Source organism: Paroedura picta, chromosome 4 (genome assembly GCF_049243985.1).
Source record: "Paroedura picta isolate Pp20150507F chromosome 4, Ppicta_v3.0, whole genome shotgun sequence".
Classification (NCBI taxonomy): Eukaryota; Metazoa; Chordata; class Lepidosauria; order Squamata; family Gekkonidae; genus Paroedura; species Paroedura picta.
Window position 1 is genome coordinate 30,118,194 of NC_135372.1, and position 27,902 is coordinate 30,146,095.

General features: G+C 49.4%; 1 protein-coding gene and 1 long non-coding RNA gene across 3 annotated transcripts in view; one reads left to right on the forward strand and one right to left on the reverse strand.

Annotated features, from left to right (window-relative positions):
• The window catches only part of ACSBG2 (acyl-CoA synthetase bubblegum family member 2), a 64,150-nt gene extending 38,825 nt beyond the window's left edge, over positions 1–25,325 (reverse strand). The window contains exons 1-2 of one of the 2 annotated variants that reach the window (XM_077332177.1): positions 25,285–25,325; positions 13,763–13,873 (exon numbers count right to left, since the gene is read on the reverse strand). In XM_077332177.1, the coding sequence (XP_077188292.1) occupies positions 13,763–13,872 (110 nt within the window). In that variant the 5' untranslated portion in view covers position 13,873; positions 25,285–25,325. Of the gene's footprint in view, positions 1–13,762; positions 13,874–14,381; positions 14,402–25,284 lie in introns of those variants that run through there. The other variant, XM_077332176.1, reaches the window with a different exon arrangement.
• Positions 30–5,125, forward strand: LOC143835063 (uncharacterized). Its single transcript, XR_013229983.1, has 2 exons — positions 30–125; positions 4,753–5,125. It is a non-coding gene; the product is annotated as an uncharacterized LOC143835063 (long non-coding RNA).
• Positions 25,326–27,902: the final 2,577 nt, after the last annotated feature.

Consider the following 27,902-nt stretch of genomic DNA (forward strand, 5'->3'; position numbering starts at 1 on the left):
CCCGAGCGTTGTGACATCAAGAAAACCTCTCCGGGGTTCTAACCCTAGCAGGGCACGCCGAGAAACTCGGCAAACGACAACTCTTTGCCAAGAACACAAATGTGTTTCCACACTTTGCAGGAAAGGTACTTGTCACGGATAAACAGAGCTGCCGCTGTTTTTTTTTCATTCAAGGATGGTGGGTTCTCCATCTTTGGAAAATTTTAAACAGGGGCTGGATAGCCATCTGACGGAGAGGCTGGTTCTGTGAAGGCTCAAGGGGGTGGCAGGTTACAGTGGATGAGCGATAGGATGAGTGTCCTGAATAGCGCAGGGGGTTGGACTAGATGACCCAGGAGGTCCCTTCCAACTCTGATGATGTTATCCGTTCAGTCGTGTCCAACCCTTGTCGATTCTATAGGAAAGTCTTCGCCGTACATTTCTGTCAATCACTGCTTCTTTTAGTTGCTTCATGGTCATCCCTATATCAGCTTTGATTGTGTGGATCCAATTATTTTATCATTGTTTTTATATATGCTGTTACCCAGCTCAGGATAACAGCATATATAAAAACAATAATAAAATAACAGCAATTGATATTTTTAAACATTCTATATCCAAATTAGGGTGGTGGTGGTGGTACCAACATCAGATATGGTGAGGGCTTGGCTGATGCCTTGGGCAGGGGGCCCCAGATTTCAGGGTTATTTCTGGCTTCAGCTGCAGGCCTGCCTGGCGGAAGGGCTCTGCTTTACAGGCCCTATGGAACCGTCCCAAGACTTGCGGGGCCCTAATTAAGAGCCTATTGTGGCACAGAGTGGTAAGGCAGCAGACATGCAGTCTGAAAGCTCTGCCCATGAGGCTGGGAGTTCAATCCCGGCAACCGGCTCAAGGTTGACTCAGCCTTCCATCCTTCCAAGGTCAGTAAAATGAGTACCCAGTTTGCTGGGGGTAAACGGTAATGACTGGGGAAGGTACTGGCAAACCACCCTGAATTGAGTCTGCCATGAAAACACTAGAGGATCAGACATGACTCGGTGCTTGCACAGGGGATGCCTTTACCTTTACCTAGGAGACAGCCAGCGTGGTGCGGCAGTTAGCGTGCCGGACTACAGAGAGACCCAGATGCAAATTCCTGCTCCATCATGGCAGTTCATTGGGTGACTTTGGGACAGCTACATGCTCTCCGCATAACCTACCTCCCAGGGTTGTTGTGAGGACACAACAGAGAAGAAAATCATATAAACAGGGGAGAGAGGCAGGGTATAAATGAAGTAGGTAAATTATGCCATAGTGCTCCCCACTTTATGCCATTTTTATCCTGCCTTTCTTTCATAGAATCATAGAGTTGGAAGGGACCTCATGGGTCATCTAGTCCAACCCCCGGCACTATGCTCAAGGACATGGTTGACCACCCCCACCACCCCAGTTGGGAAGACTGAGAGGGCGACATTGGATGAGTCAACTCAGCAGGAGACCTGTGGCCATGTGGGGATTCCACAAGAGACACAGGAAGGGTTTTAAATCAACCCCCACCCAAGAGGAAAAATTGCCCCAGAAGTACACTGGCCTTGTTCTGAGCCAAACTCTTGTTCTAGCAAGGTCAGCATTGTCTCCTCTGGCTGGCAGCTGCTCTCCAGAATCTCCGAACTTTCCCATCGCCTGCCGCCTGGCTGTTCCTTAACGGGAGGGGCTGGGAACAAAACTGGGAATCACCCGCATGCCAGGCAGACGCCCGCCACCCAGGCCCAGCCTCCCCCCAGGACGGAGCTTCATGTGATTGGGATACAATTTTGACTCTCCTGCTCTGTATTTTAATCAGATCTGTTAGCCACATTAAGGGCCCTGGGGGGTTGAAAGGCAACAACGTGAGCTTATTAAATAAACACAACTAAGCCCTGCCCCTTTCACAACCAGATACCTGCACAAAGCATAAAGTGGGTGTGGGTGTTTTTTTAAATGTGCCACAGGCAAGCTTTGCTGAGAGAAGGATTTGGGTCTATCGGAGGAGGTATGTCTGGTGCCCTTCCTGTCCCATCCCTAGCAGATCCATTGTAACTACAGTTACCAGGTTCCCCCCACCAACAGCGGCAGGGGACAGGGTTGCCAGCTTTGGGTTGGGAAAAACCTGGAGACTTTGGGGGTGGAGCCTCCAGAGGGCAGGGTAGGGACTTCAATAGGATATGATTAGGGTCTGCTTTGGGAAATATCCGGAGATTTGGGGATGGAGCCTGGAGCAAGTGGGGTTTATTGAGGGGAGGGGCTGTACCTGTCAAAGCAGCCAGTTTCTGTAAGGGAAGTGATCTCTGTTGCCTGGAGATCAGCTGTAATTCTGGGGGATCCCCAGGTCCCACCTGGGGCAGGGTTCCCCAATCCAGGCTGGGGAACACCTGAAGATTTGAGGAGGACAGGGAATTGAGTGAGAGCCAGGGTAGTCAACCTGTGGTCCTCCATATGTCCGTGGACTACAATTCCCATGAGCCCCTGCCAGCGTTTGCTGGCAGGGGCTCATGGGAATTGTAGTCCATGGACATATGGAGGACCACAGGTTGACTACTCCTGCCATAGAGTACATTTTCCAAAACAGCCATTTTCACCAAAGCAACTAAGCTCTGTGGTCCGGAGATGAGCTGTGCCATCACCCCAGAGAACGCACATGGTCGGACAGGCAGTTGTTGGGTCCTGCCTGTAGGGGATTTGACAGGCACCTGCAGAGGGCCTTGATCAACTGAGCAAGCTGTTGTAGCAGGGCACGGAGGGGAGAGATGATCTCTCAGGTACGAGGGTCCACACCTGTGAAGGGCTTCGCGGAGCCAATACCGTAAGCTGAGTTCAGGAACTGTGCGGTCGCAATGGAGCGGCTGCAGTGCGGGAGTAACATACATGCTCCATCTGAGAACAGCTGAGCCACAGCATTCTGCACCAGCTGAGGTTTCCAAATTCTTTTTGAGGTAGGGTTGCCATGCCCACTCGGTCCAGGCAGGAGTTCCCCAAGTTCTAGAGGCACCTTGCCTCTCCAACTGCTCCCAAACCAGCAGAATGCCACAACTTGATGCCACCATCTGAAAATGACAACAGCGCATGGGGGGATGCTCTAGTTCTTGGGCAAAATTCTATGGCTAGAGGCTAATCCTACCATAGAGTTCTGCCCAAAAGCAAGAGCGCCGCCCATCAACGGCCCTTCCGGGTGACGTCTGCACATCGCGGCATGCCTCCCCATTCCCAGAAAATATCTCCCCCAATCCCCTGCCAGCAGTGCAGATAGACTTAGCAACATTATTTTGAGGGGTGACCCGTGTACACTATACAGACCAAATTAGCCAGAAGATGTTAACAAAGAGGCAGAAAGACCAAGCATGCTTTAAGGGGCACAGAACCTTGTGGGTGATTGAGAGACCACTCGAAGGAAGCGGGAGAGGGAGAAATCGGTCTCTCCATCCTCCCCCTTACAAGAGTAAAAAGAATCCTTGAAGGGGGAGATCTGTGCTGGGAAGGAATTTCCCTACATTGTTTTTCCCCTCCCAAATCACCAGGAACATTCCAATCCTAATTACAGGCCTCCGTTCGGGCACTGGGTTTCTGCTGGAATGCACAAGCCCACTTCAGGTGATCTCCCAAGCCCATCAGACAAAGGACAGCTCAATGAGATATTATTAAACGAGGAGATGGGCGTTCACCCAAATTAGTCACACCTCCCCAATCAAAGTGCATGGCACAGAATGCTGCACGGCGGGGAGTAAACTTGTACGGCGGGAGTGCATGCCGGATTCAGGCTTGCACCAGGCAGGTGTGGCCAAGCCCTGCTAGCGATGGATTGCCACCCCAGCTCCTAAATCCTTTATCCCCTGACACAAAGTCGGAGGCCACTCCTTCCTCGGATTGGGAAAGGTGCAGTCAGGTGAGGCGAGAACAGGTAAAAGTTCACCAAGTCACGCAAGAACTCTCCGTAACAATCGAAAGCCCCATAACAGCTGTAAGGATCTTGTTCCGAAAGAACGCGGCTGATGGCCTCCGTTCTCAGGAGAGGAAAGCAAGGCCTGCCCAGCCAGCCAGAGCCAAATGCCTCCTGTGGGCAGAGCAACGGGGTGAGGTTTCAGTCGAAAGAGCCCAGGGAGGGCTGCGGATTTCCTTGAACCCGTGCCCAGAAACAGCAGACACACCAAATTTACCAAACAACTGCAGCCTTCCCAACCTACAGACAAGGACTGAAGAATGCCAAGAGTATTGGTCCCCGCATTCGAGATCAGTTTTCCTGGAACAAATGGCTACTTCAAAGGGGGGGGAGCTCTTTGGTGTTATGCTCCACGGAGGTCGCTCCCTTCCCTCCAAACTCTGCCCCTTCTCAGGCTCAACCCCCAGGTCTCCAGGTCTTTCCCAATGGGGAGCTGTCAACACACAGGATCTTCTGATCTTGCATATAGACTTGTTCGATCTACTTTCACCCAAGGGAGATTCCAGATAAATGCCTGTTGAAAGCAGACTGCAGACCCAGGAAATGGAACGGTATTCTACTTAAGTAAAGACTTTTTAACACTTATATTGAATTTGTAACGGTGTGTCATTGTATTGGTCTCTGATGAAGATCTTATCGTTCGAAACACACTAGGTTCAAGTTTTTTAGACTCCTGTTTGACCTTTGGTGACCTATAAGGGATATAAGTGTTCCCTTTATATGTTTTTTTTTTAAATAATGTTTTGTCATCTTAAGCTCTGTTTAATTGTTTAATACATATTTGTGTCCCTCAACCTCTTTGGTTCTCACCTGTTTTTCAGGTTGGGTTTTCTATTTGATAACACGCAGGATCAAACCAGGAGCATCCATCACGACCCTGTGTGAAGGAGTCCTGGGGACAGCAGCCAGTCTAAAAATCACCAGACTAACCTACATTTTGACTGGCGGTATCTTGCTTTTCTCAAGGGGATCTCAAGGCTGCGTGAACCACCAGTCTTTGTAGCTTCCCGTTGCCCGAATCTGATTGATTGCCTGGTATATCAACGGCCAATGAAGGATGCAACCAGGAGATTCCAGAAGTAGACAAAGAGCTTTATTGCACTAAAGGAGAACTCTGTGGCAAAATCCTGAGACTCCCTTTAAAAGGACACAAGCAATACCCTTTTCATACTATGAAAACCTTTTGGGATTGTTTCTTGTATTATGGATTGTTTCTTGTTTTCTACATTTTATGTAAACCGCCCTGAGCTTCCGGGGAGGGCGGTATATAAATAGAGAACTGCTCTGCAAGAACAGCCCTAAGAGAACTGTGACTGGCCCAAGGTTACCCAGCTGTCTCCACGTGGAGGAGTGAGGAACCAAGGCCGGCTCTCGAGATTAGAGTCCGCCTCTGTGTACCACCACACCATGCTGCAACAGTGCCAGAAGTCAGAGGGACTGGCTGTTGTAATCTGAAGGCCAACTGATGTGGCAGAAGCTTGGGGGAGGGAATGACACGCATCCATGTGCTTCACCCCACCCTAGGAAAAGTGGCAGTTTTGCATAGCCTATTATAAATATATTTCCAGCAAGCTGAAAGGCCTGGCTCTGCCTGCCTCTTACCAGAAGGGAACCTGCTGTTCTATTTTAGGTGTGCTTCAGTAAAAAAAAAAAAGTTCCGGGTTCCTGAAAAATCAAGCGGGTTTCATAGCCTGTCCAAAAAAATAATTGCCCTCTGTCAACACCCCCCACCTATGCAGGATAGAAGCCCTAGAGCAGAGGGTAGGCAAATCGAGAGCCGGTGGGTCCGTTCAATCATACCAAATCCTGATTTAGTCCGGTGCCTGAACTAACAAGCCAGGACTGGCAGCAGGGGCCAAGGGAATCTGCTCTGCAACACTGTTTTTCCCCCCACCCTGCTAAGGTAGACTGGCTCTGAGTGTGGAGGTTCCATTTAGCCATTGCTGGCCCTCTCCTGCAAGCATTGAAAAGTCAGCCATGTTGGGCCGGGGAATTCCTCCAGTGAATTGCATGCCGCAACAAAGTCTGTTCTCAGAATCTTATCTATTGCGTAGAGACCCACCAAGACGGGCTTTATGGAAGAGGGCGAGCATGCTCTGTGGCCATGCATAATTTTACATGCCTTCCTCCATTCCTCTTCAGTCCCTTGGTCCTTAATCTTGGCTCCAACCCCTGGATCCATTTGACCCAAACCCAGTCACCAAGATCATCTTGTCCGGATTCACCGGCATACTCTGACCCGCCACAAACACGCTGTCCAATGTTCAAGCCATTCGCGCATGACTTCCATTTCTTCCTTACGCACAGTTCAAGAACGCGGACTCCTCGGTTCAGGAAACTGGCACAGGCACCCTCTTGGGGTGTGGGAGAATATTCGGTGGGTTGATTTTTGGCTATCATGGCACAGCCCTGCCCGAGCCGGTGCTGGGATCCTGGGAGGATCTCAACCCCCAGGACAGGACCACACCAGCTACTTATGGCAAGCAATGAGCTGTGTACCACGGGGCACTGAGCATCCGTACTCAACACAGGATCGCCAGACCGGCCTCAGCTCTCCATGGAGGGCCCAGCACAGGGAGGGCCCTGCTTTTCTTGGATGCTTAGGGCTCATCCTGTGTAGAGCAGGGGGTTGGACTAGATGGCCTGTATGGCCCCTTCCAACTCTATGATTCTATGCTTTGCAAGCAGAAGGCTGCAGGTCTGATCCCCAGTAAGTCACCTAACTAGCTGCTTTCCAGCTTGGTGAGAGACAGACATCTCAAGAGCTGGAGAAATGCGCTCTGCAGAGGAGGTGTGCTGCTGCAGCGCTGCACAAGCTAACACAGGCCTTAGGATCCAGACCTTCAATGCTGCATGCATGCAGGTAACACCCCTCCCACGTAGGAGTAAAAATGCTTCAAGATAGAGCTTAAAGCCGATTTACTGTTAAATGTTAATTTACTGTTAAATGGATTACAGACTCTGCAGTGGCAATCATTGAAGAAGTATTTGAAAACGGGGGGAAATATACCTAGGAGCCCGTTCTGATTGCCCAGAAATTATATGATTTATACACCAAACAAGAGTGGCTGTGAGACTTATCATTTTGGCCTGCTGATTTCGATTTCGTTTTTCTCTTATCTGTAACACCCCTCCCCCGGCTGGTGCAACTTCAACTTGCTTTAAGATTCACCAGGCAAGACGGAAAAACCTTTTAATTGGCCTCCCATCCCTGTACCTTTTCCTTTGACCACTTCATACGTCCCGGTTTGTACAACACAACATGGGGAACTCACTGCCACAGGAAGCTATGCTGGCCAGGAGCAGCAGCAACATCAAGAGGGGTTTCAGACAGGCTTTCAGCAGCCATTAGCCACAACGCCTAAAACGAACGTCCGTGTTCAGAGGCAGTCTATCCAGAACTGAGCTTGTCGGTACAGTATGTGAGTACCAGCATATTCAGGTGTTAGGCTGGTTATAGTACATGAAAATCAAAGCATACACCACCTTGTACTCTTTATATTGAACTAGCCCCTGAAGGTCAGTAGTGCCTACTCAGGCTGGCAGCAGCTCTTGAGGCATTCAGGCTGAGGTCTCTTTCATGCCACTTTTGATCCTTTCAACGGGATACGCCAGGGATCAAACCTGGGACCTTCCGTAGGCAAAGCAGATGAGAAGATGTTGCTGGGAACGACTTCAATCCGTCAGGCCTTTGACTAGAGCAGCCACAGAGGTACCACGGAAATGTTTTTTTCAGGCTTTGAGGTACCAGGAAGTGATGTCAGCTGGCCACACCCCACAAAAGCAAGAGGTGCCTCAGCTGGTAAAGGTTTAAACCAGGGGTAGTCAACCTGTGGTTCTCCAGATGTCCGTGGACTACAATTCCCATGAGCCCCTGCCAGCATTTGCTGGCAGGGGCTCATGGAAGTTGTAGTCCATGATCTGGAGGACCACAGGTTGACTAACCCTGGTTTAAACGGCCGGGGCCCCTCCCCTTTCCGCCCTCTCCAGGCCCATCATTGGCCACATTAGGAGAGGGTGGGTCAACCTGCCCAAATAAGAAAGCTTTATCTTTCCTCGGCTCGGAGCCAGAAACGGCAGGCACAGGCTGGGCTCTGCCCAGCTGCCATTTTGAAAACCCCAACTCCGCAGTACCACTGAGGGAGCTTTGTGGTACAATACAGCAGGGGTAGTCAACCTGCGGTCCTCCAGATGTCCATGGACTACAATTCCCACGAGCCCCTGCCAGCAAACGCTGGCAGGGGCTCATGGGAATTGTAGTCCATGGACATCTGGAGGACCACAGGTTGACTACCCCTGCAATACAGGACCGTGGTTGGAAAACCCTGGCCTACAGGGACATTCCTCCCCAAGTTAATGCAAAACTCCCATCAGCCTCCCTGCCACGACCTGAGTGACAGTTCGCCTCAATGTTCAACGAAACGCTTCCCCACAGTTACGCAAGGCCGAGTTATAAGTGTCAAGACGGACGCAAGGCCTCGCTCGGAGCCAAGGCAGAGCAAAGGGGAAGCATCCGACAGGCGCGAAACCTCCGCCGGGCCTGCCTCGGCTTGTCAAGCAGCTCACAACATGTTTGCCGCCAGCCGGTTGCGTTGTGGCAATGTTTGCCTTCTGTGCCACAAAAACACACGTCCCTTGCTACTACGCCATGGGAGAAAGAGTCACGTGGGATCTGGGAGCAGAGCACAGGCTGCAGAGCCAGGCCCGGAGGGAAATCCAGCTCCGGAGGAAAAGCTAGTTTGTTCCTTCAGGCCGTCCTGGCTCAACTATTTTACCATTGAGAAACTCCCGACACATTCTTCAGGCATTGAGAAAGCCCAGAAGTGGCACAATGGTGCAGATTATTATTGGGAAGCAGAGCTGTGGACACACTCACCTGGGGGCCCTCCCCTATCCACCCCCTCCAGGCCCATCAGTGGGCATTTGGGGAGGGGGAGGGGGAGGGGTCTACATCACCATATATGGTCATATTACACGATAAATGTTTAACTAATTATATATATTAAAATTAATTAACTTCCAACCATTTGGGAAACCCTTACAGCAGTGGTTCTCAACCTGGGGATCAGGACCCCTTTGGGGGGGATCGAACGACCCTTTAGGGGTTGCGGCAGGGCGAGCAGCTCGGCCGGGGGGGCGCCATGCACACAACAGCCCTGCGGGGTAGATCGAGAGAGCGTTCGTCTGTCTGGAACTGCGGAAAAGAGCGAGATGGGCACGGTGGGACAAGAGGCAGAGCTGAACTGAGAGAGCCCGGGGAAAAAAACAATTTATATACAATCAGGAACCATGGCTCTTCACGCCACTGGTCAGTTTGGTTTTAATTTCTGTGAAAGGACACTTGCATCGTTTTTCGGTTGGGGGTCACCACAACATGAGGAACTGGATTAAAGGGTTGCGGCATTAGGAAGGTTGAGGACCACTGCCTTAGAGCAGGGGTAGTCAAACTGCGGCCCTCCAGATGTCCATGGACTACGATTCCCAGAAGCCCCTGCCAGCGAATGGGAATCGTAGTCCATGGACATCTGGAAGGCCGCAGTTTGACTACCCCTGCCTTAGAGGGTCGTCAAGAATCCCGAAGGGCTTTGTGAAACCCTGGCTGAGAGAGCCTGCTCCAGGCATAGCATGAACGTATCTTCCAGGGGGGGGGGGTAGCCACCCTCTGCGCAAATGTTCATGCTGTGCCACTAGCAAGTGATCATCCCCGAGGCAAGCATCCTGTATACTCCCGCACCCAATTTGTTTGCCGTTTCAGAACAAGCAGTGTTGAGCGTCTTCAAGGCACACAGATGGCTCGGTCGCTGCTTGCGTTTCCTGCTCGTAAAGGCCTGCTTGGAACTGACGAGGGTGCTGAAGTCCTTGGTCTCCTGACATAAGTCAAGCGGCTGCAAAAGTGACTATCCCCAATGGTGCCGGCAGGGACAAAATGTCTGAACAGCCGCTCCCCCATGGCAAGCAGAACATTGCCCTTGGGAATGGAGGCTTGGGGGGGGGGGAGAAGAGATCGAATCGGCTCGCTGCTTGTGAACATCCCATGTTTTGCAAGTAACCCACAAAACGCGAGGGAAGGGGGGGGCTTTGAAAAGGCAAGTGGTTTGGGGGTGAGGCACACAGAGCATTCTCCATCCTCAGTCTCTTCCTCAGCAAATAAGTAAAATTCCCCATGTACTTGGTCGGTTCACCACACCTGACCTCCCCATGCAATGGTCAACCATTAAAGGAGCAGTGGTTATGTTTTAAGACATAGCGCGTTCACAGAGGGCAACTGTGAGACTCATCCGGCCGGACTAGCTGCACTGAGCATGCTCACGAGAGGGCTGCCTCTGCAACATCCCTGGCCGACACTCGGGGGGAGGTTGGCCAACTTAAGAGCCCTGCCAGAGCACTCAAGAAGTCGGTACAGTCCTGTTTTCCTCACACAGATCGACCAGATGCCCCATAGAAAGCCTGCCTGCAGGTGCAGCAAGATGTCGAGAGCCAATGGGGTGCCGTGGTTGAAGGGCAATGGTCTCCAATCTGGAGAACTGGGTTTGATTGTCCTCTCCTCCTCTACCTGCAGAGCCAGCTGGGCAACAATGGGCTAGTCACAGTCCTGATAGAGCTGTTCTCATACAGCAATTCTGTCAGAGCTCTCTCAGTCCCACCTACCTCACATGGTGCCTGTTGTGGGGAGAGGAAGGGAAAGGTGTTCGTAAGATGTTTTGAGACTCCTAGAGGGAGTGAAAAGCGAGGCATAAAAAAACCAGCTCTTCTTCCTCCTTTTCAATAGATTCTCCAGCAACCTTCCGATGTTGAAAAAGGTGCTGAGAAACCAAAATTTTTAAGGACATGAATGTAGAGAGAAACTCTAGTTCGCTGCTTTTGGGGGTGGGATTTGGAAGCCAAGGCATTTTTCTTCAGTATTTTGGGGAAAGCAGCATACCTTACCCCTTGAACTAAGCACCGAATTCTCCCTAGAAGCTAAAACTGAGGCTAACACAGTCATGATGAGGCTAACACAGTCACTGGAATTAACACGAAGAAAGACTGAAGGCAACAGGAAATAGAAGAGTTGGTTTTTGTACCCCACTCTTCATTCCCCAAAAGAGTCTCTAAGCAGCTTACAATTGCCTTCCCCTACTCTCCCAGTAACAGACACCCCATGAGGTAGGTGGGTCTGGGACAGCTCAGAGAGAACTACACTGTGACAACAGCACTATCAGGACTGTGACTAGCCCAATGTCACCCAAGCTGGCTGCATCTGGAGGAGCAGGAAATCAAGCCCGGCTCGCTAGATTAGAAGCCACCGCTCTTAACCACGACACCCAACGTGAGGTGGATCGACTCATTCAAGGAAGCAATGATATCTGAGGAATAGTTATCAATGATCGTATGTTTTGGAAGACAGTGATGCACAGGCGCACCATGAGTCTGAAGTGACTCTACAGCATGTCCCAGGCACATAGGACCCCCCCCCCCATGCTTCAGGAAGGAAGGTATCTTTGAATTCCTTGGTAACTGAGTCCAGAAGGAAACGAGACGGTCTGTTTGCGGCCACAACATGTGTTTTAATCACATGCTCTGTTGCAGGTGGGATGAAACGCTGCCCCAGGAGAAATAGCCGAGACGGAAAACAAGGTTTAATTGTTCAAAACAAGATAATAAGGGAGCTTGGTTGCGGGGGGGTGGGGGGGGAGGAAGTCAGAACAGGAAATATTTGCCTTCTAGCCAGCTGTGGGAAAAAGGACGCTGGACCAGTTGAACTGCTGGCCTGATCCTATCCTAGAAGACATTTCCTCATCATGGCAAGGGCAACAGTTCCACCAGGTTCACTCCAACAGCAAGGAAAAAAACAGTTTCTCGCTTCTGAAAGCATGCAATTAATTGCCTGTCACATAGGCCAGATGCTTACTAAGCACTAGCGAATTAACGTTTGTGGATTTTGACCAGGGCCAGACCCCACACATTATTTTAGAAATGCAAAGCCAGGAGCCAGAGTAGAAACTGGGCTCTCTGGAATATAAGAAGAGCTGAGGTCCCTGCCGGAATTGTCAGCTTTCTGCGGGGCCTGCAAGGCGGAGCTCTTCCACCAGGCGTATGGTTGAGGCCAGGGCAGACTCCCGGTGTTTCCACCAAGGACCCCTTCCCGCGGGCACAGCCCGATGCGCGGGTGCGGCCCGATGCCCTGCCGATCCCCAGCCTCAGAAAGGTTCGGGACCACTGCCGTATACAATGGGACTATGACATCTTGTGATTTTGATGTGATGCCCCTGTTGATACAGCCCAAAATGGCATTTGCCTTTTTTACCGCTGCATCACACTGCCTGCTCATGTTTAGTTTACAATCCACAAGTACCCCAAGGTCTCGTTCACACACAGTGTTACCTAGAAGCGTATCCCCCATCCAGTAGGCATGCTTTTCATTTTTCTGACCCAGATGCAGAACTTTACACTTATCTTTATTAAATTGCATCTTTTGCCCATTTTTCCATTGTGTTCAGATCTTGTTGAACTCTGTCTCTATCTTCCAGAGTATTTGCCAGTCCTCCCAATTTGGTGTCATCTGCAAACTTGATGAGTAGTCCCTCCACCCCCTCATCTAGATCATTAATAAATATGTTAAAAAGTACTGGGCCGAGCCCTGAGCCCTCAGGTACCCCGCTACTCACCTCTCTCCAGTCTGATGAAACACCATTGACAACAACTCTTTGAGTGCGGTTCTCTAACCAATGCCCTATCCACCTGACTATCTGAAAATCCAGATTGCAGTCCTTCCATTTATCCATCAGAAAATCATGGATAAGTGATGGCCACAAGACACCGGACTTCAGGGAAGTTGGGCATTTCGCTGAAACAGCTAAACCAAAAACTGAGTCCCTGTAGGGCCTCAGGACCAACAAAAGTTTCCAAAGGATAAGCTTTTATGAGTCCAAGGTCACTATGACATTGACCCACGGCTCCTTTTTTGTTCTGTTGTTCAGTCACAGCTGACTTACGGGTTTTCAAGGCAAGGGTTATTAAGACCTAGTCCTCCCATCCAAATACTAGGCTTAGCTTTCAAGCTCTGATGAGATCACGCTAGCCTGGGCTATCCAGGCCAGGGAGGTTTGCCAGACTCCCCAATGGAGGCAGGGGGGAGCCCACCGCCAAGCCCCACTGGTCAGTGGAGGGGGATGGTACCCTGAAAAAGAGCGAGGCCCAGCTAACATTGCAGCAACACGGCTATGTCACTTCTGACATGACCCGGAAGTAAGGTCATGACATCAGCAACGCTCTTGGTATTTAGACAGAAACGCCAGGGTAGAAGCCAAAGTTATACATGAGCATTATAATGTTGCCCATTTTATGTAGTCCATTTCCTAATAATTCCCTCACACAGAGTTTATCTTTTTCACACGGAGTTGACACTTTCAATGACCTATCTTTTCCCCTCTAGGACTCAGCAAGTTCAGACCCCACTAGCCTACAGTTGAAATTACAATTTCTTTTGTTGTGATATTGCACCACTTTTCACTTACCAACACAACAACAACAACAAGCCTTTAATAGCATATAAAAGTACAATATGAGAAGGGAAAGTGCAAAAGGATCCACTGCTAGTGAGAACGAAGGCAAAGATCATGCTTTAGACATAATACATTCACTTACCAACACCTGAACTTCATTTGCCACATTGTCATCCACGCACCCAGTTTGTGGCGGTCTTCTTGCAGCTCTTTGGCAAGCCTTGGTTTTCACCATCCTGCATCTTTCATCCTTACCCTCCTCCTTACCCTCACAACAACCCAGCGAGGTAGGTTAAGCTGAAGGATTGCAAAAAAAAAAACCCAAAACAAAACCCCAAGAACCTACCTGGGCGAAGCGGTCACCACCACGTCCCGGACTGAGACACCATTGAGTTCTGGGAGGGAAGGTTTCAGGATCACAGGTGAGGAATTCGCCAGCACAGCCGGTGCCTCCATCCTGTGGGCAAGAAAAAGATTACTTGTTTCAATGGGAGGCGAGTTCAAGAGGCTGCATCGCCTTCTGCAGCTCGAGGCACACAAAGCCCTTCTTCGAGGCACACAAAACACCTTTGCAATATGCCCCTCTGCCCACCCCCATACCTAGATGCACGTATCCTGGATCCCACCTCCTCTTCCTGAGTCCTCCTCAAACTCCATTTACCTTTGGATCAAGCCCCTTTCCCCAACTGAAGGAAAAGCCAAGTCAATTGCAGTGCAACCCCAGTCAGTTTCACCCTGTAAGACCCCTACGGGACTCCCCAAATTTATCAAGTAAACTCAGTGAGGCAGTACCCGATCAGCCTTGGTCAGGCTTATGAAAAATACCTTTTCCCAGAAAGGGGAATCTTAGCAATCACCAGACTCTCTGTGCAAATGCACCAGAGGAATCCTTTAACCCTTCAGCCAGCTATTTGAGTGTCTGGGTAAAATTGAAAAAGCAGCTCTAGTTTTGCAGCCCAACAAACCCCATCTTTGTATTATCGGTAACTCAACCCGTCCTGAGTATGATGTCATTTCGAAAGGGAGAATCCAGCTTTACTCAACGCGGGCAGGAAATGAAAAGATGAGGCATCTGCCAAGCTCTTTTTAAAAAAAAAAAAAATTCAGGCAGCTGTTTGCAGTCACGTGCTCTCTGCAGGAGGAAAGAGCTGGTGAGCAGATGTCGCTGACTCTGTCCGGTAACTGGAAGGAAGCAGTCACCCCATGCTCCCCTGCCCACAGCCTTTCTGCCACGTCATTCCCTCCACCGGCTCGGTGATGACTGACTGAGCCCTGCCGACCCCCGCGAGCCATTTCTGCTCACGGTGACAGTCAAGTCCCCCGAACAGAAAGGAGGAAGGGGAATTTCATGGGGAAACCTACAAGAATTTCTAGCTGTGCCCAGCTGGGAATATCCTGGCCACTGAGAGACAATCTTAGGGGGAATTTTTCCCCGTGGAAAGAACGCCATTCTAAAACCACCCTGATGTCAAAGAAAAATTGAACCCCTCGCATATCTGAACCCCTGACATATCTCATGCCGATAAGCACCGCTGTGATGGATCAGGCCACAAAAGAGGCATCTTCCCCCTGGGAAAGCCAGCCTCCAGGTGGGACCTGGGGTCTCCTAAAATTACAACTGCAGAGATCAGTTCGCCTGGAGAAAATGTTTCAGAGGGTGGAGTCTATGGCTTTGTACACCACTTAAGTCTGCCCTCTCCAGGCTCCGTTCCCAAATCTCCAGGAGATTCCCAGTCCGGATTTGGCAACTGTATCTGGCCCCATCCCTCCCCAGTGGCCGGGGAAGGGATGGCCAGCAATCCTGGTAGCCCAGCCAGTGCTCATTCTGGAACAACTTTCAAGCAAGGCATGAAAGGCAAAGCACACCCCTGTCCTAGCAGCCAGCCCCTCCAAGGAAGACTGCCCCTGAACATGGAAGTTCCATTTGGAAGACCAGGCTTAGCCATCAGAAGAAGAGTTGGTTTTTCTATCCTACTTTTCACTACCTGAAGACGTCTCAAAGCGACTTACAATTGCCTTCCCTTCCTCTCCCTGCAACAGACACCCTGTGAGGTAGGTGGGGCTGAGAGCGCTCTGACTGGCCTGCGGTCACCCAGCTCTAACACGACTGTGACCAGGTCAAGGTCACCCAACCTGCTGCATGTGGAGGAGGAATACGGAATCAAACCCGCCTCTCTAGATTAGAGGCCAATGCTCTTAACCACTACACCCACGCTGGTCATGCTGCCACAAGCCAAATTTGTCAAACAGCCACATAGCCAGGTCAGATTGATAGGAAAAGTGCAGTGTGCACACACCAGTGATGGCCAGACAGATAGTTTCTTGCCCTCTTTGAGCTCCCCCCAAAAAACAAGCCCAGCCTTCTATTGCAGGGGTAGTCAACCTGTGGTCCTCCAGATGTCCATGGACTACAATTCCCATGAGCCCCTGACAGCATTTGCTGGCAGGGGCTCAGGGAATTGTAGTCCATGGACATCTGGAGGACCACAGATTGACTACCCCTGTTCTATTGGACTGTGCCTGGCTCCAGCCAGGTGGAACGAGTTGCAAACTTAGAATTCGGGCCCTTTTGGACCTGCCAAAGTTCTGAAGGGCCTGTAAAACAATTCTATGTTTGAAGCCAAGCCCCTATTGACATCTGAATGGGCCTCCCCTGCTTCACTTTTCCACCTAAGACTGGGTGAAATCTTGTTCCCTCTGTCCCCAGGTTATGCATGCTTCTTTGGTCTTACTTAAGACCGTTTAAAATCGATTGCTAAACACATGTGATCTTGTACAAAATTTTATCGTTGTTGTGGACAAATAATAATCCAGCCAAAATTAAGAAATCTCCACAAACGAAGATTAGAACTAGACGGATCAGCTGATGTGGGGGGGGATCAAGTTGACCTCTGAAGTTTGACCCTCTCGAAGCATTTACCCTTGCTACTTCTGTGTTTAGAATTTCCATGGACACCTGCCACGCTCCGCTGGGGAGAGCTGGCTGGTCTTTGTGCTCAGCTTAGCATCTGGTTAACAATTAAGAAGTCATGCTGACAAATCTAAGCTGCTTGGGGAGGGAGGGGGGGAGAAACCTATATCCGACAGGAAGCCAAAATGACAAATATTTGAAAAGCATCCAGCGAACATAAGCAAGGCCATGTTTGCAGGGGCTCATGAGAATTGTAGTCCATGGACATCTGGAGGACCACAGGTTGACTACCCCTGCGTCGATAGGGGCACATAAATCCATTGTCTGCTCACGGAATCCAGCATTCGCCCCCTCCTCAGGACCTTAAAACCAGCTTTTAAAAGTTGCTTTTTAAAAATATTTCTTCTAACTAAAAAAAGAGCAAAAATAGAAGTTAGACAAACACATATGAAGTTCTAAAATACAAATCAGAAAACTACCATAAGTACAAATCAGAAAAACCCAACCTCAAAATTAATTTCTCATTCTAGATAGAAAAGTATTCAATCTTTCAAATTTATCAGACATTTGGCCATGCGGCAGACTGGTTAATTCAAATAAACCAGGGTTTCATGAAATCTTGGGGTTTCTTGAGAGCTTTGGAAGGGTTTTCCAAATGGATGGGAGTTAATTAATTGTGTATATTAAAAAGCATGTTTAACATTTATTTGGTGGTATTGACCGGCTCCCCCCTCCCAAAATGGCCAATGATAGGCCTGAAGGGGGTGGGTAGGGGAGGAGCCCCAGGTGAGTGTATCTACAGCTATGCTTCCCAACTATATTCTGCATGAGAAAGGCTGACATAAATGAATATATTCTGCTAATTTCTCTAACCAATCCTCCTTCAGGGTTACGTTCTTCTTCCCGTTCTGAGCAAAAATGAGCCTTGCACATGCATTAAGGACATTAAAGTTTCTAGATTTCAAGACCAACTTGAGCAGACAAAGGGACGGCCCAAAGAAACATCAGGGGCAAGACAGGAAACAGTGTGGCGTAGTGATTTCCGGGTGTCAAATTTGAACAGGGGAAGTACAGATCTTTCTGCCATGAACCTCGGGACAGCCAGTTGCATAAGCCTGCTCTACTTCGCAGGGCTGTCGTAAAGATGAAACAGAACAAGGTGCTGCGCTCCCAGCTTGCTAGAGAAAGTAGAATTTTTCAAAGAAGTCATAGAGGACGTCGACTGCTCACTCGCCTCCTTGGGAATTTAGCAATTATTTCAGGCTGTTAATTGACACTTGCATAATCACCTCAGGTGAGTAGAGATCTCCTTCAGGAAACCAGATAAGGATTCATTTAATTATTTGTAAAATGCTCTTGTTCTTGTGTTCCCCTCCTGCCTTGCCATCTATTGCGGGCAGAAAGCATTAGCTTTTCTGAAGATGTGTGTGATTTTTTTGCCAAACCGCCTTGTTAAAATCAACACCACTCATCTGCAGCTCTGGACCGTGAGAGCAGACAGACACGTCTGGCAGTGCCAGCTCCTTATCGCCCGTTGTGCAAGGAAGTGTCTCAACTGGGCTAAAGGTCTCTCTCACCCGCCCCAGCGGGCCAGGGTTACCGTGGCCTCACAAAAACATTGCCCGGTTGATGTGTCAAACCTCAGCACACAGCACCCACGGTGCATTTTGGCCCACGACGTCTCCACTTGCCAAAAAACACAAGCTCGGACAGGCGTTTTCCCAAATAAAGGTTCTAGCCACGGCCACCCGCCACAGGCTGCCTGGTCCTAACAATGCCAGCACTACCTTGGCTGTTAAGAGGGCACATCCCACTTGATTGCATCACATTTACGATGTATGACAGGCCTCGGGGAAGAAGGCAGATTGGATAACGTAAATGAAAGAATAAATTAATTCATCTCGCCTCGATATACACGAGGTTGTGAAAACACAGTTTATGTTGCAGCGTCCAGAGAACTGTGCACCAAGACTCATCTTGGAGAGGGAGCTGTGTGTACCAACCACATGGTCATAAACACACCAGGTGTGCATTAAAAGGCTTGGAATGCCCTGACTTGGAAGCCCAAGCTTGTCAGATTCCCCAGAAATTGTTAGCCAGCCTGGTGTCGTGGTTAAGAGCAGTGACTTCTAATCTGGTGAGCCCGATTTGATGCCCCGCTCCTCTTCTGTGTGCAGTCAGCTGAGTGACCCTGGGCTAGTCACAGGCCTGTTAGAGCTGCTTCTCCCAGAGCTCTCTTCTGTTCTGATAGATGTTATTTTGATGTATCCTGCCTTTCTGTAAAGCAGCCCTTTTCAACTTTTTTTTACTGTTGACAAAGCCCTGCAACATTCTTCAGGCTTCGAGAAACCCCAGAAGTGGCGCCATTGTGCAGAATATGGTTGGGAAGCAGAGCTGTGAACAGGCCCACCTAGGCCCTTCCCCTTTCCACTCCGTCCAAGTGCATCATTGGCCATTTTGGGTGGGGGGGGTTGACATGACAATCTATGGTCCTATGGTCCTATCACCCAATAAATGTTTTAGCAAATTTTAAAAAATATATATTAAAAATTAATTAACTTGCACCCATTTGATAAACCCTTCCAGGGCCATCAAGAAACCCTTGATGAAAAACCCTGCTATAAAGAAAGGGCAAGTAACAAATATAATAAATAATAATAATGTGGGACATGAAGCATGGACAAACGCCAATCCTTGTACTTGATGTATTTGCCTTCTACTTTGTTAGTATTTCAATGCTGAAGTTATTTGTTTAAATTTGCATTGGAAGTTCTTCCTGGGAAACTCACATTGCAAATGATCAGGGCTCATTGATCCCATGTGGTGCGGTGACATAAAGAATTAGGACTAACACCTGGAATCTCCACTCTTTACTCAACAGAGAAGATTGGAAGGGACCACAGAGGCCATCTAGCCCAACCCCTCCGCTCAACACAGGACTGGACTAAAGGATCCCTGACAAGTGTTTGTCCAGCGGCTGCTTGAGGACTGCCAGTGAGGAGAGCTCACCACCTCCACAGCTTAGTGTAGGGGTTAAGAGCTGTGGCTTCTAATCTTGGGAGCCGGGTTTGATTCTCTGCTCTTCCATATGCAGCCAGCTGGGTGACCATGGGCTTGTCACAGGCCTCCTAATGCGGTTCTCACAGAGCAGTAATCTCAGGGCTCTCTCAGTCTCACCTCCCTCACAGGGGGTCTGTTATGGGGAGAGGAAAGGGAAGGCAACTGTAAACCGCTTTGAGACTCCTCCTGATGGAGAAAAGCGGAGTATAAGAAACAACTCTTCTTCCATGGACTACAATTCCCATGAGGCCCTGTCCTCTGGAGAGCCAGTTTGGCCACCCCTGGTCTAAATTGTTGGGGCTAAGATCCAGGAAACTCAGGTTCAAATTCTGAATCTGCTGCAAAAGCGTGCCAGGTGTCCTTTGGCCAGGCACACACTCTCAACCTACCCTACCTCACAGGGTCATTGTGAGGATAAAATGGAGGACAGAACAATGCAAACTATTTTTTTTGTCACCACCTGGGGTTATATAATGATGTTATTGGGGTTTTAACAAGGTTATTCTGGACTGTTAGCCACCACAAGCCAGTTTTACAGGAGGGGTAGGACAGAAGTTAAATGATAAACAAATATAAATAAATATTACAGTCCTACATGCTGCTATGGGTGGGGACAAAGCAGCCTGAACCTTAAAAAGTCACAACTGAATATAAAGGCATCCTTCTAATGCAGGGGTAGTCAACCTGTGGCTCTCCAGATGTCCATGGACTACAATTCCCATGAGCCCCTGCCAGCGTTTGCTGGCAGGGGCTCATGGGAATTGTAGTCCATGGACATCTGGAGGACCACAGGTTGTCTACCCCTGTTCTAATGAACGTTACACCTGTTACAGGTCATTCCAATCTCCCAAAATAAGAGGAAACAATGTATACAGCAACACTGAAAGTGGGCATATTTGTTCAGCTACTCCGTCAAGACAGTTGTTAGAAACACTTCCAACCACTGAAACGGCACTTCCGTTTTTGAAGAGCGTTTGAGAAGTTAAGGGGGGAAAACCATTCACTGTGCAACAGGAAGGTGCATTCTTTCCTGTACTGGGAAGATGTTCAGATTGCATTACCTGCCTGGATCACCCCAGCACAGAGCTCCCCACCCTTTGTTCACCCTCCCCTAAGTGTACAACTTTTATTTTAAAGCGGCCGTCAAGAGCCAGACTGAGGGATGCCTCTAGAATTCCTTGCGTTTTTCCACTTCTTTTGTTCAGTTTTCCAAACATTTCCCCTTGCATGTGTAGCAGCCAACTACCCACTAAAAATATTTGGTTCCTACAACGGGACTCAAGGAAAGAGTCTGTCGTTTTCCTTAGGATGCCCCTGGGGCTTGACAGTGCAAGGCAAGGCATCCATAGGCAAACAGGGTGGGGTGGAGAGGAGGTTAGCTGCATTTCCATAGTGGGGAGTTTGCACAAACAAATCCTATGCATGTTTCCGCCCCCTACTCCTTTCTTCAGCTTCCTCCCACACGCAGCTGATTGCAACCTCGGAAGGTCACGGTGCCGAAAGCCTCCCTCTGAAACCCAAAAGCATCCACAGCCGCTCCCTTGACCTCCCCAGCGACACAAGGCGGCCAGTGCTCGGGTTCTGTTTTGAATCCTCCCCTGCCGCTTGGAACTCTCCGGGTTGCTTAATTGCAGCCTGCTGCACCTGCTGCAAGCCTTTCATCTGCAGGATCATCCAAGCCGTTCCAGCCAATCGCGGGCCTCCTAGTCATCGTCCCATTATCCCCGGCATCGTCATGCGAGGATGGTCCCCAGACGCTCCTGGGGTTACTACAGCACATTCGCCTACTCCGGGGCTGAACTCCCAACGGAGAATCTCTCCAACTTGTGAGTCTGCTTTATTGCTACGGCCCACAAGGCAAAACAGGGGAGGGCGGAGGGCTCGCCATCTGCCTCCCTCTAATCCACAAACACAAAAAGATGCACAATGAACTGCAAACAATTCTAGGCGCTCCCAAACATTAATCGGTACGCCCATGTCATTGTTTTTTTCAGAACGTCGTTTTTTTCACTTGCTCCCTGTGGCTGTGAGTAACTTTCAGGCATCTTCTCTGGCTGTCATCGGATCTCACAAGCTAAGCAGGGTCGACCCTGGCAAAGGCTTGGATGGGAGACTATCAAAAAATCCCAGGGTTGTGATGGGGAGGCCGTGGTGGACCAGCTTAGAATGTCTCCAGCCTTGAAACCTTATGTGGGGGGGGGGGGAATCAAACATCCAGCCTGAAAGCTGGAATTGACCCATCCAGGGCTCTTATCCAGCCCACAAGCAATTGGTCATCCCCTTTTTTGGCAGAGGCTGGGCGTCATGTCCTTATACAGGGTCCCAATGCTAATGAGTAGCCAAAGGGCATCAGAGACATACTGTAGGGAAATACTGTAGTGTGGGTGGGGGGTAAACTATGGCTCTCCAGATATCCATGGACTACAATTCCCAAGAGCCCCTGTTTTAAGCCTGTTTGTATTGGAATTGTAAAAAATAACAGAAGAATCTCCCAGATCCTATCAGAGTCTCTTAACCCCTGCACCCCATTGGCTGTTATAAAAACAAACAGCCAAACCCTTTATAATTAAATGCATTCGAATTCATTTGAATTGAATGAAGAGTGTGTTGACATATTTACAAGGAGTTAGAGGGCAAACCAAAAGCCCAATTTATGCCACAGAACAAAAAGGGTGGGGAGGGAAGACACTTGGGAGGATTTGAAATGGTTATTTTTTTCCTAATCTTTTTTTCTAAAAGCCCCGCATGCAAAGGTAAAAGAGGCTTAAGCTGGCATTAATCCTACTGCCTCCAAAATGTATTTTAGCAGAATGCACGCTCCTCAGAGCACAGACTTTGTATGCATACCAGAGGTCCATTTATTCCAGCAGCCTCGCTCACCCCACAATGCTCAAAGCATAAAACTATGGCATCTGCCATTCAGAGGTGAAGAGCCTCATGGAGGTCCCATTAAGCTATCACAGCCATCCTCTCAGCTAACAGTAAATCTGTTTCTGAGCTATCTAGAGTGCAGGTAAGAAGGCTCACATGATGGAAGGTTCCTTCAATCTAGAAAAAAAGTAGTGAATTTCCTCCATTCTGCAGGGGGTTGGACTAGATGACCCTGGAGATTCCATCCAACTCTGTGATTCTAGCCCGCCACCGAGAAAGCTAAGCTTCAGAGTTGCCACCCTGACATACTAGCTTTCCACATGCAGGGAATTGCCACCCTGACATACTAGCTTTCCCCATGCAGGGAACTGCACACAAGAATGCCAAGAGCTGATGGTCCATCAAATGCAGCATCCTTTCCCCACAGCAGCCAACCAGGAGGTGCCTAAAAAGTACCTGAGAAGGCAGATTCGGAAGCCTCATCGCCCAGCAACAAGCACTGAGAGCTACACTGCTGTGGATACCTGAGGTCTCACATTGTCACCATGGATGACCTCCACTAGTTTATCCAGCACCTTTTCCAAACCTATCTTAGTCCCTCACTACATCCTGTGACTGTGAGTTCCACAAATCCAACTTGTTGCTCCAGAGAAGGCCACTGGCAATTTTCTTTAACAGGCGGCTGCAGAGGAGTCTAACTGATAGCTACCAGCCAGGTGTTCCCTCCAGATGCCATCCTTCCCAGCCAGCAGCATGACACAAACCCCAAAGGATCACCTCCTTGCCTATAAATCACAGACCTTGTGGGGTATTACTTGAGAGCAAGCCTTACCACACAGCCTCTTTCTAGCAGCAGGCTCCACAAACCCAAGTTCACATCATGCCACTGGCACAATACAGGACTTTGAGTGTGGTCCTCCAGATAACCATGGACTACAATTCTCATGAGCCCCTGCCAGCATTTGCTGGCAGGGACTCATGGGAACACCTGGAGCACCACCTGGACACCTGGCAGGGACTCATGGACACCTGGAGCACCACAGTTTGCCTACCCCTGGTGTCGCCTAATCACACTGAACTGCAGTAAAAGGCATTTGGGGGAGAAGGGGGGGGTGTCCGCCATGCAAATCCTCTACTCATGCAACTTGTCAGTCACAGATGATCTCAGAACATGTTTATGATGAGAAAAACTGTGGCACAGAACGTTTGCACCAGGAAATGGCACACACCAGGAACTAGAGCAGCATTATGTTCTCCGTTCTTTTAAAAAAGTTGTTTAACCACCAGTCTATTTCCTGAAACGCCTGGAAGGGTCTCCCTGAAGCTGCTCCAGGAACATATCAGCTTACTCTCAACCCTCCCTTAACGCCCGTTCAAACAAGTGTCGCACATGGACCGATACATCATGTTGCATCATGCGCGCCTGAGCGCAACGGGCATAAGGCGAAGACGAGACACACATCCCTCCCCCGCCCCCCACCCCATGAGGGACTTTGAATATACAGTCAGGAGCAGCCGGCGTTTCCGGCTCTGACTTATTCCAAACTGAGCCATCTGAACTCAAACGGAGGCAGCAAATTGGTAGGGAATGGCAGGATGGGCCAGAGGGATGGCTCAAAGAACAGCCCCTGCCCAAAAGAACCTCAAACTCTGGATGTTTCTGTCAGCCAGCACTTTGCCCTTCCTCTGTAACCCAGGATTGTAAGGCTTCTCACTCATGAACAAAAGGACGTGTCCTACATTCATCCCAACTCCCCGGAGGCCGGCCGTGTCCCCATCCCCGTGCCTATCACCCCCCCCCCCCCGCTCATTAAAAATAATCACCTAGCAATGGGGAAAGACCCGGCATGGTCCACTCAAGGTGCACTACAAGTACATTTTGCTGAAAGATGCCGGCTTCCGTAGGCAGAGGTACGGCTTTTGTCCTAAGCATCCTTTTAGATGCTATTACCTTCTTTTTGCTGTTAGTGGGTGGTAGATGAATGACAGTATTTTAAAACATGATAAACCTAACCACAGTACTGGCAGTCACACAAAAAGTGACTGCTTTGGCTTTGTTCTACAATGTCAGTGAAGGCTGCACTCCCCCCCCCAAAAAAAAACCCTGGGGGAGGGGAGAACAGTCTATGATACCAAAATGGAAATGCTTACAATAAAAAGCGGCAGCATTGAGTCGACGTGGTCCGTACAACCGAACGATATCCAATCTAGGCAGGAAAGCCCGGCTTTTCCCAAGGGGATGGAAACCCATTTTAAGCCTCCCAAGAAGATATCCAAAAGACCCCCCCACACACACTGCACATTTATTCCCAAGACATCCCCTAGTCGATGGGGGAATGTCTGATTGCAAAACCCCCATTTAGCATCCCACAACGGCAGGAACACAAACTTTCTGCCTCTCCCTTCTCCTCAGGTAGACTTCTACCTCCTCACATTTGTTGCCAAAGCTTGTGGGAATATATATATATATATATTGTACATATGTGCGTATGAGTGTGGGTCTGTGTGTGAGAATATATATATTGTGCATAAGTGTGTATGAGTGTGGGAATATATATATATATATATATATATATATTGTGCGTACATGTGTTTGAGTGTGGGTCTGTGTGTGAGAATATATATATCGTGCATAAGTGTGTGAGAGTGGGAATATATATATATATATATATATATATATATATATATATATATATATATATATATATATATAAATATATATATATATATTGTGCGTACGTGTGTATGAGTGTGGGAATATGCATATATGCGTGTTTTTCAAACCACCCTGTTGTCTCTCTCTTCCCCCCCCCCACCCCCAATTCCGCGTCGCTAGGGCTTTCTGCCCGCCTGCCTCCCTTCCGCGTGGCTGCACCCCACCGCCAGCCTTTCCCTCCAACCCACACTTTATTGTATCATTATTATAGTATTAACAGTAATGATACATTCAATGACCATTCGCTCGCTCCCTCTCCCCTTTTTTTCGTTCCCGCCGAAGATGCTCAGCGCTGCCCGGCCCGCCTTACCTGCCCACGTTGCACAAGAGACTCTCCAGCGAGTAGAATTTGCCGGCGGGAAGCTTTATAAAGAGGAGGGAAGGGCCGGCCCCGCCCCCCGCGCCCTAACTCCGCCCCCCGCGCCCTAACTCCGCCCTTTCTCCTACTCGGCGAGCCAATTCCAGGGCTCCGCCCCGCGAAAGCTGCTATTGGCCGCAGGGCGAAGGCGCGACCGGCTACACCCTCCCCTGGCCGGGCGTGTGAGGATTGAGGCGCCATCTTGGTGGCGGGCCAAAGTCCTTTCCGCCCCCGCTTTCTCTTTCTCGCGCTCGCTCTCTCCCCGCCCTGTTCCATCAGCCGACCGAAAGCCCCGCCCCCTGGCGGCGCGCGCCTCAGCGAGTTCACTGTCGGTCATTGACCTTTCCTCGCACAGCGGGTGAATGGAATGGGAACGGGAAGCAAGCCAGCCAGCCGTGCCCCGTGGCTCGGATCGGGGCCTCAGGGCGGGCGGGAAGGACACGGGTGGAGGAGCGACGATGAGTCCAGGCAGGAAGGAGTAGGGCAGGGCTGTCGGTTTAGCCGACAGGTGAGCTGAGCTTATGAAGCTACCTGCCACAATGTCGGGCTTCGGCTCAATCCGATTGCAAAGGGTCTGTCTAAAGCTGGGGCGAGCGCTTCTCCCCCTTCCCATCGTGGGGCTACGTGACGTGCAACACTCCGGGCCATGCGCATGGGGACCGGAGTCCAACGTCAACTCGGAGTATCCCCGGATGGAGTCACACCTCTTTTCTTTTTGCTGCTGACTCTTCGTAATGCTCCAGTTTCATACAAAATTGGAGTCCAGGGACACCCTTAAACGCAACGTCGTTTTATGCAAGGGGTGAGGTTTCCTGGGCATGCACGCTTCCGCAGACCATGAAATAGGAATCATCAGAGGACAGATGAAAGGAAAGAGTAAATTAGTATAGTACCCAACAAATATGGAGCATAATGATCAAATAAATGGCTTGTCAGAGGAAGTGGGCGTGCGCATGACAGCTTAAAGGTGCCTTTGGTCACAGATTTTGTTCTGATGCTTCACGCCAAAATGGTTATCTGCCTGAATCCTGTTTCAGATTGTTATTGTGGCAAAAATAAGGTTTTTGCTACAAATCCAGCTAGGCTGCAACAAAGGGGGGGGAGGGTCAGGCAGGCTGTATTTGGGTGATAGGTCGGTCTTTTCTACACCACTTCATGTATCATGTTCTATGTATTAGTGCATCATTTATTCATAATTAAATTATAGTTATTTTCCACCCCATCTCCTGAGACTTTGGGGGCAGATTTGTATGTATTTTAGACCTTTTCAGAGAGAGGAGGCTTAAAAGCCAAATAAATAAATCACATAATAATCAGTGCCATGCACAAGGAGGGGAGGGGGGTTAACTTTTTCCCCTAGTAAAAGGATTAAATAAAAGAAATACCAAATGCTGCTAATCCAGTAAATTAAAACCTATTAACAATGGTATAAGATAGGACAATAATAGGGAAAAGGTATGAAAATTCAAGAAAAAGTGAAAAAGAACTACCAGTCATTAAGTTTCATGAAGATTCTGGAAGGACATACACACCCTTTTTTTAAAAAAATCCTGTGCATGGGCCTGAATATAATAAATCACATCTAAAAATAAATACACAGCTAAAATCTAAAATCCTAACTTGATGCCATTGAAAACTAAAACCACATTGGAGTTTGTCAGCTGCCAGGCACACGAACCACACATAATGCACATTAATGTGCTTTTGCACGTGGATTTTCCTGTGTGGGGAAAATACCTGCAAAAGGAGGAGAGGAGAGACAGTAGGGTCTTATATATCAGCCTTAGTTGCTATACAAATTAGGGCTTTGGCTGGGAGGCCAGCATAGTTCAGAGGCTGTTTACTCAACCAAGTGCTTGTTTTACAAGCACTTGGTCTTGCAGGCAAACAGCTGGAGGGATGGTGCAAGCAAAGCTGCCGTGGAGTCACACTGTGGCACCCACCACCCCCATTCCTGGCACTTACCGAGTGTTTTCATAAAGGGTGTGGGGCCAGATGGGGTTTTCGCCCAGTATGGCTTTTTGATTGGCCGTGCAGATGAAAATGTTGCAGCGGCCATCCAAGGGAAGAGCGGTGGCTTGACTGTTATTATTTATACTATTTATTGTGATTTATCGGAGATCTGAGGATTGCCTGGCAGCGAGCCAAGGGACGTCCGGGAGTGTTTTGCCATTGCCTGGCTCTGCGTCGTGACCCCTCGTGTTCCTCCCCCCAAATCCTTGGAGGTCTTCCATCTAAATACTAGCCAGGTTCAGCCCTCCTCAGCTTCCAAGATTGGGCTTGCCTGGGCTTCCCTAAATACTGCCCAGGTCTGATCCTGCTTTGCTCCAAGATCTGATGACATGCTAGCCCAGACAATCCAGATCAGACTACAAGAGGATCTTGTTGTTGTTGTCGTTAGGTGCGAAGTCGTGTCCGACCCATCGCGACCCCATGGACAATGATCCTCCAGGCCTTCCTGTCCTCTACCATTCCCCGGAGTCCATTTAAGCTTGCACCTACTGCTTCAGTGACTCCATCCAGCCACCTCATTCTCTGTCGTCCCCTTCTTCTTTTGCCCTCAGTTGCTC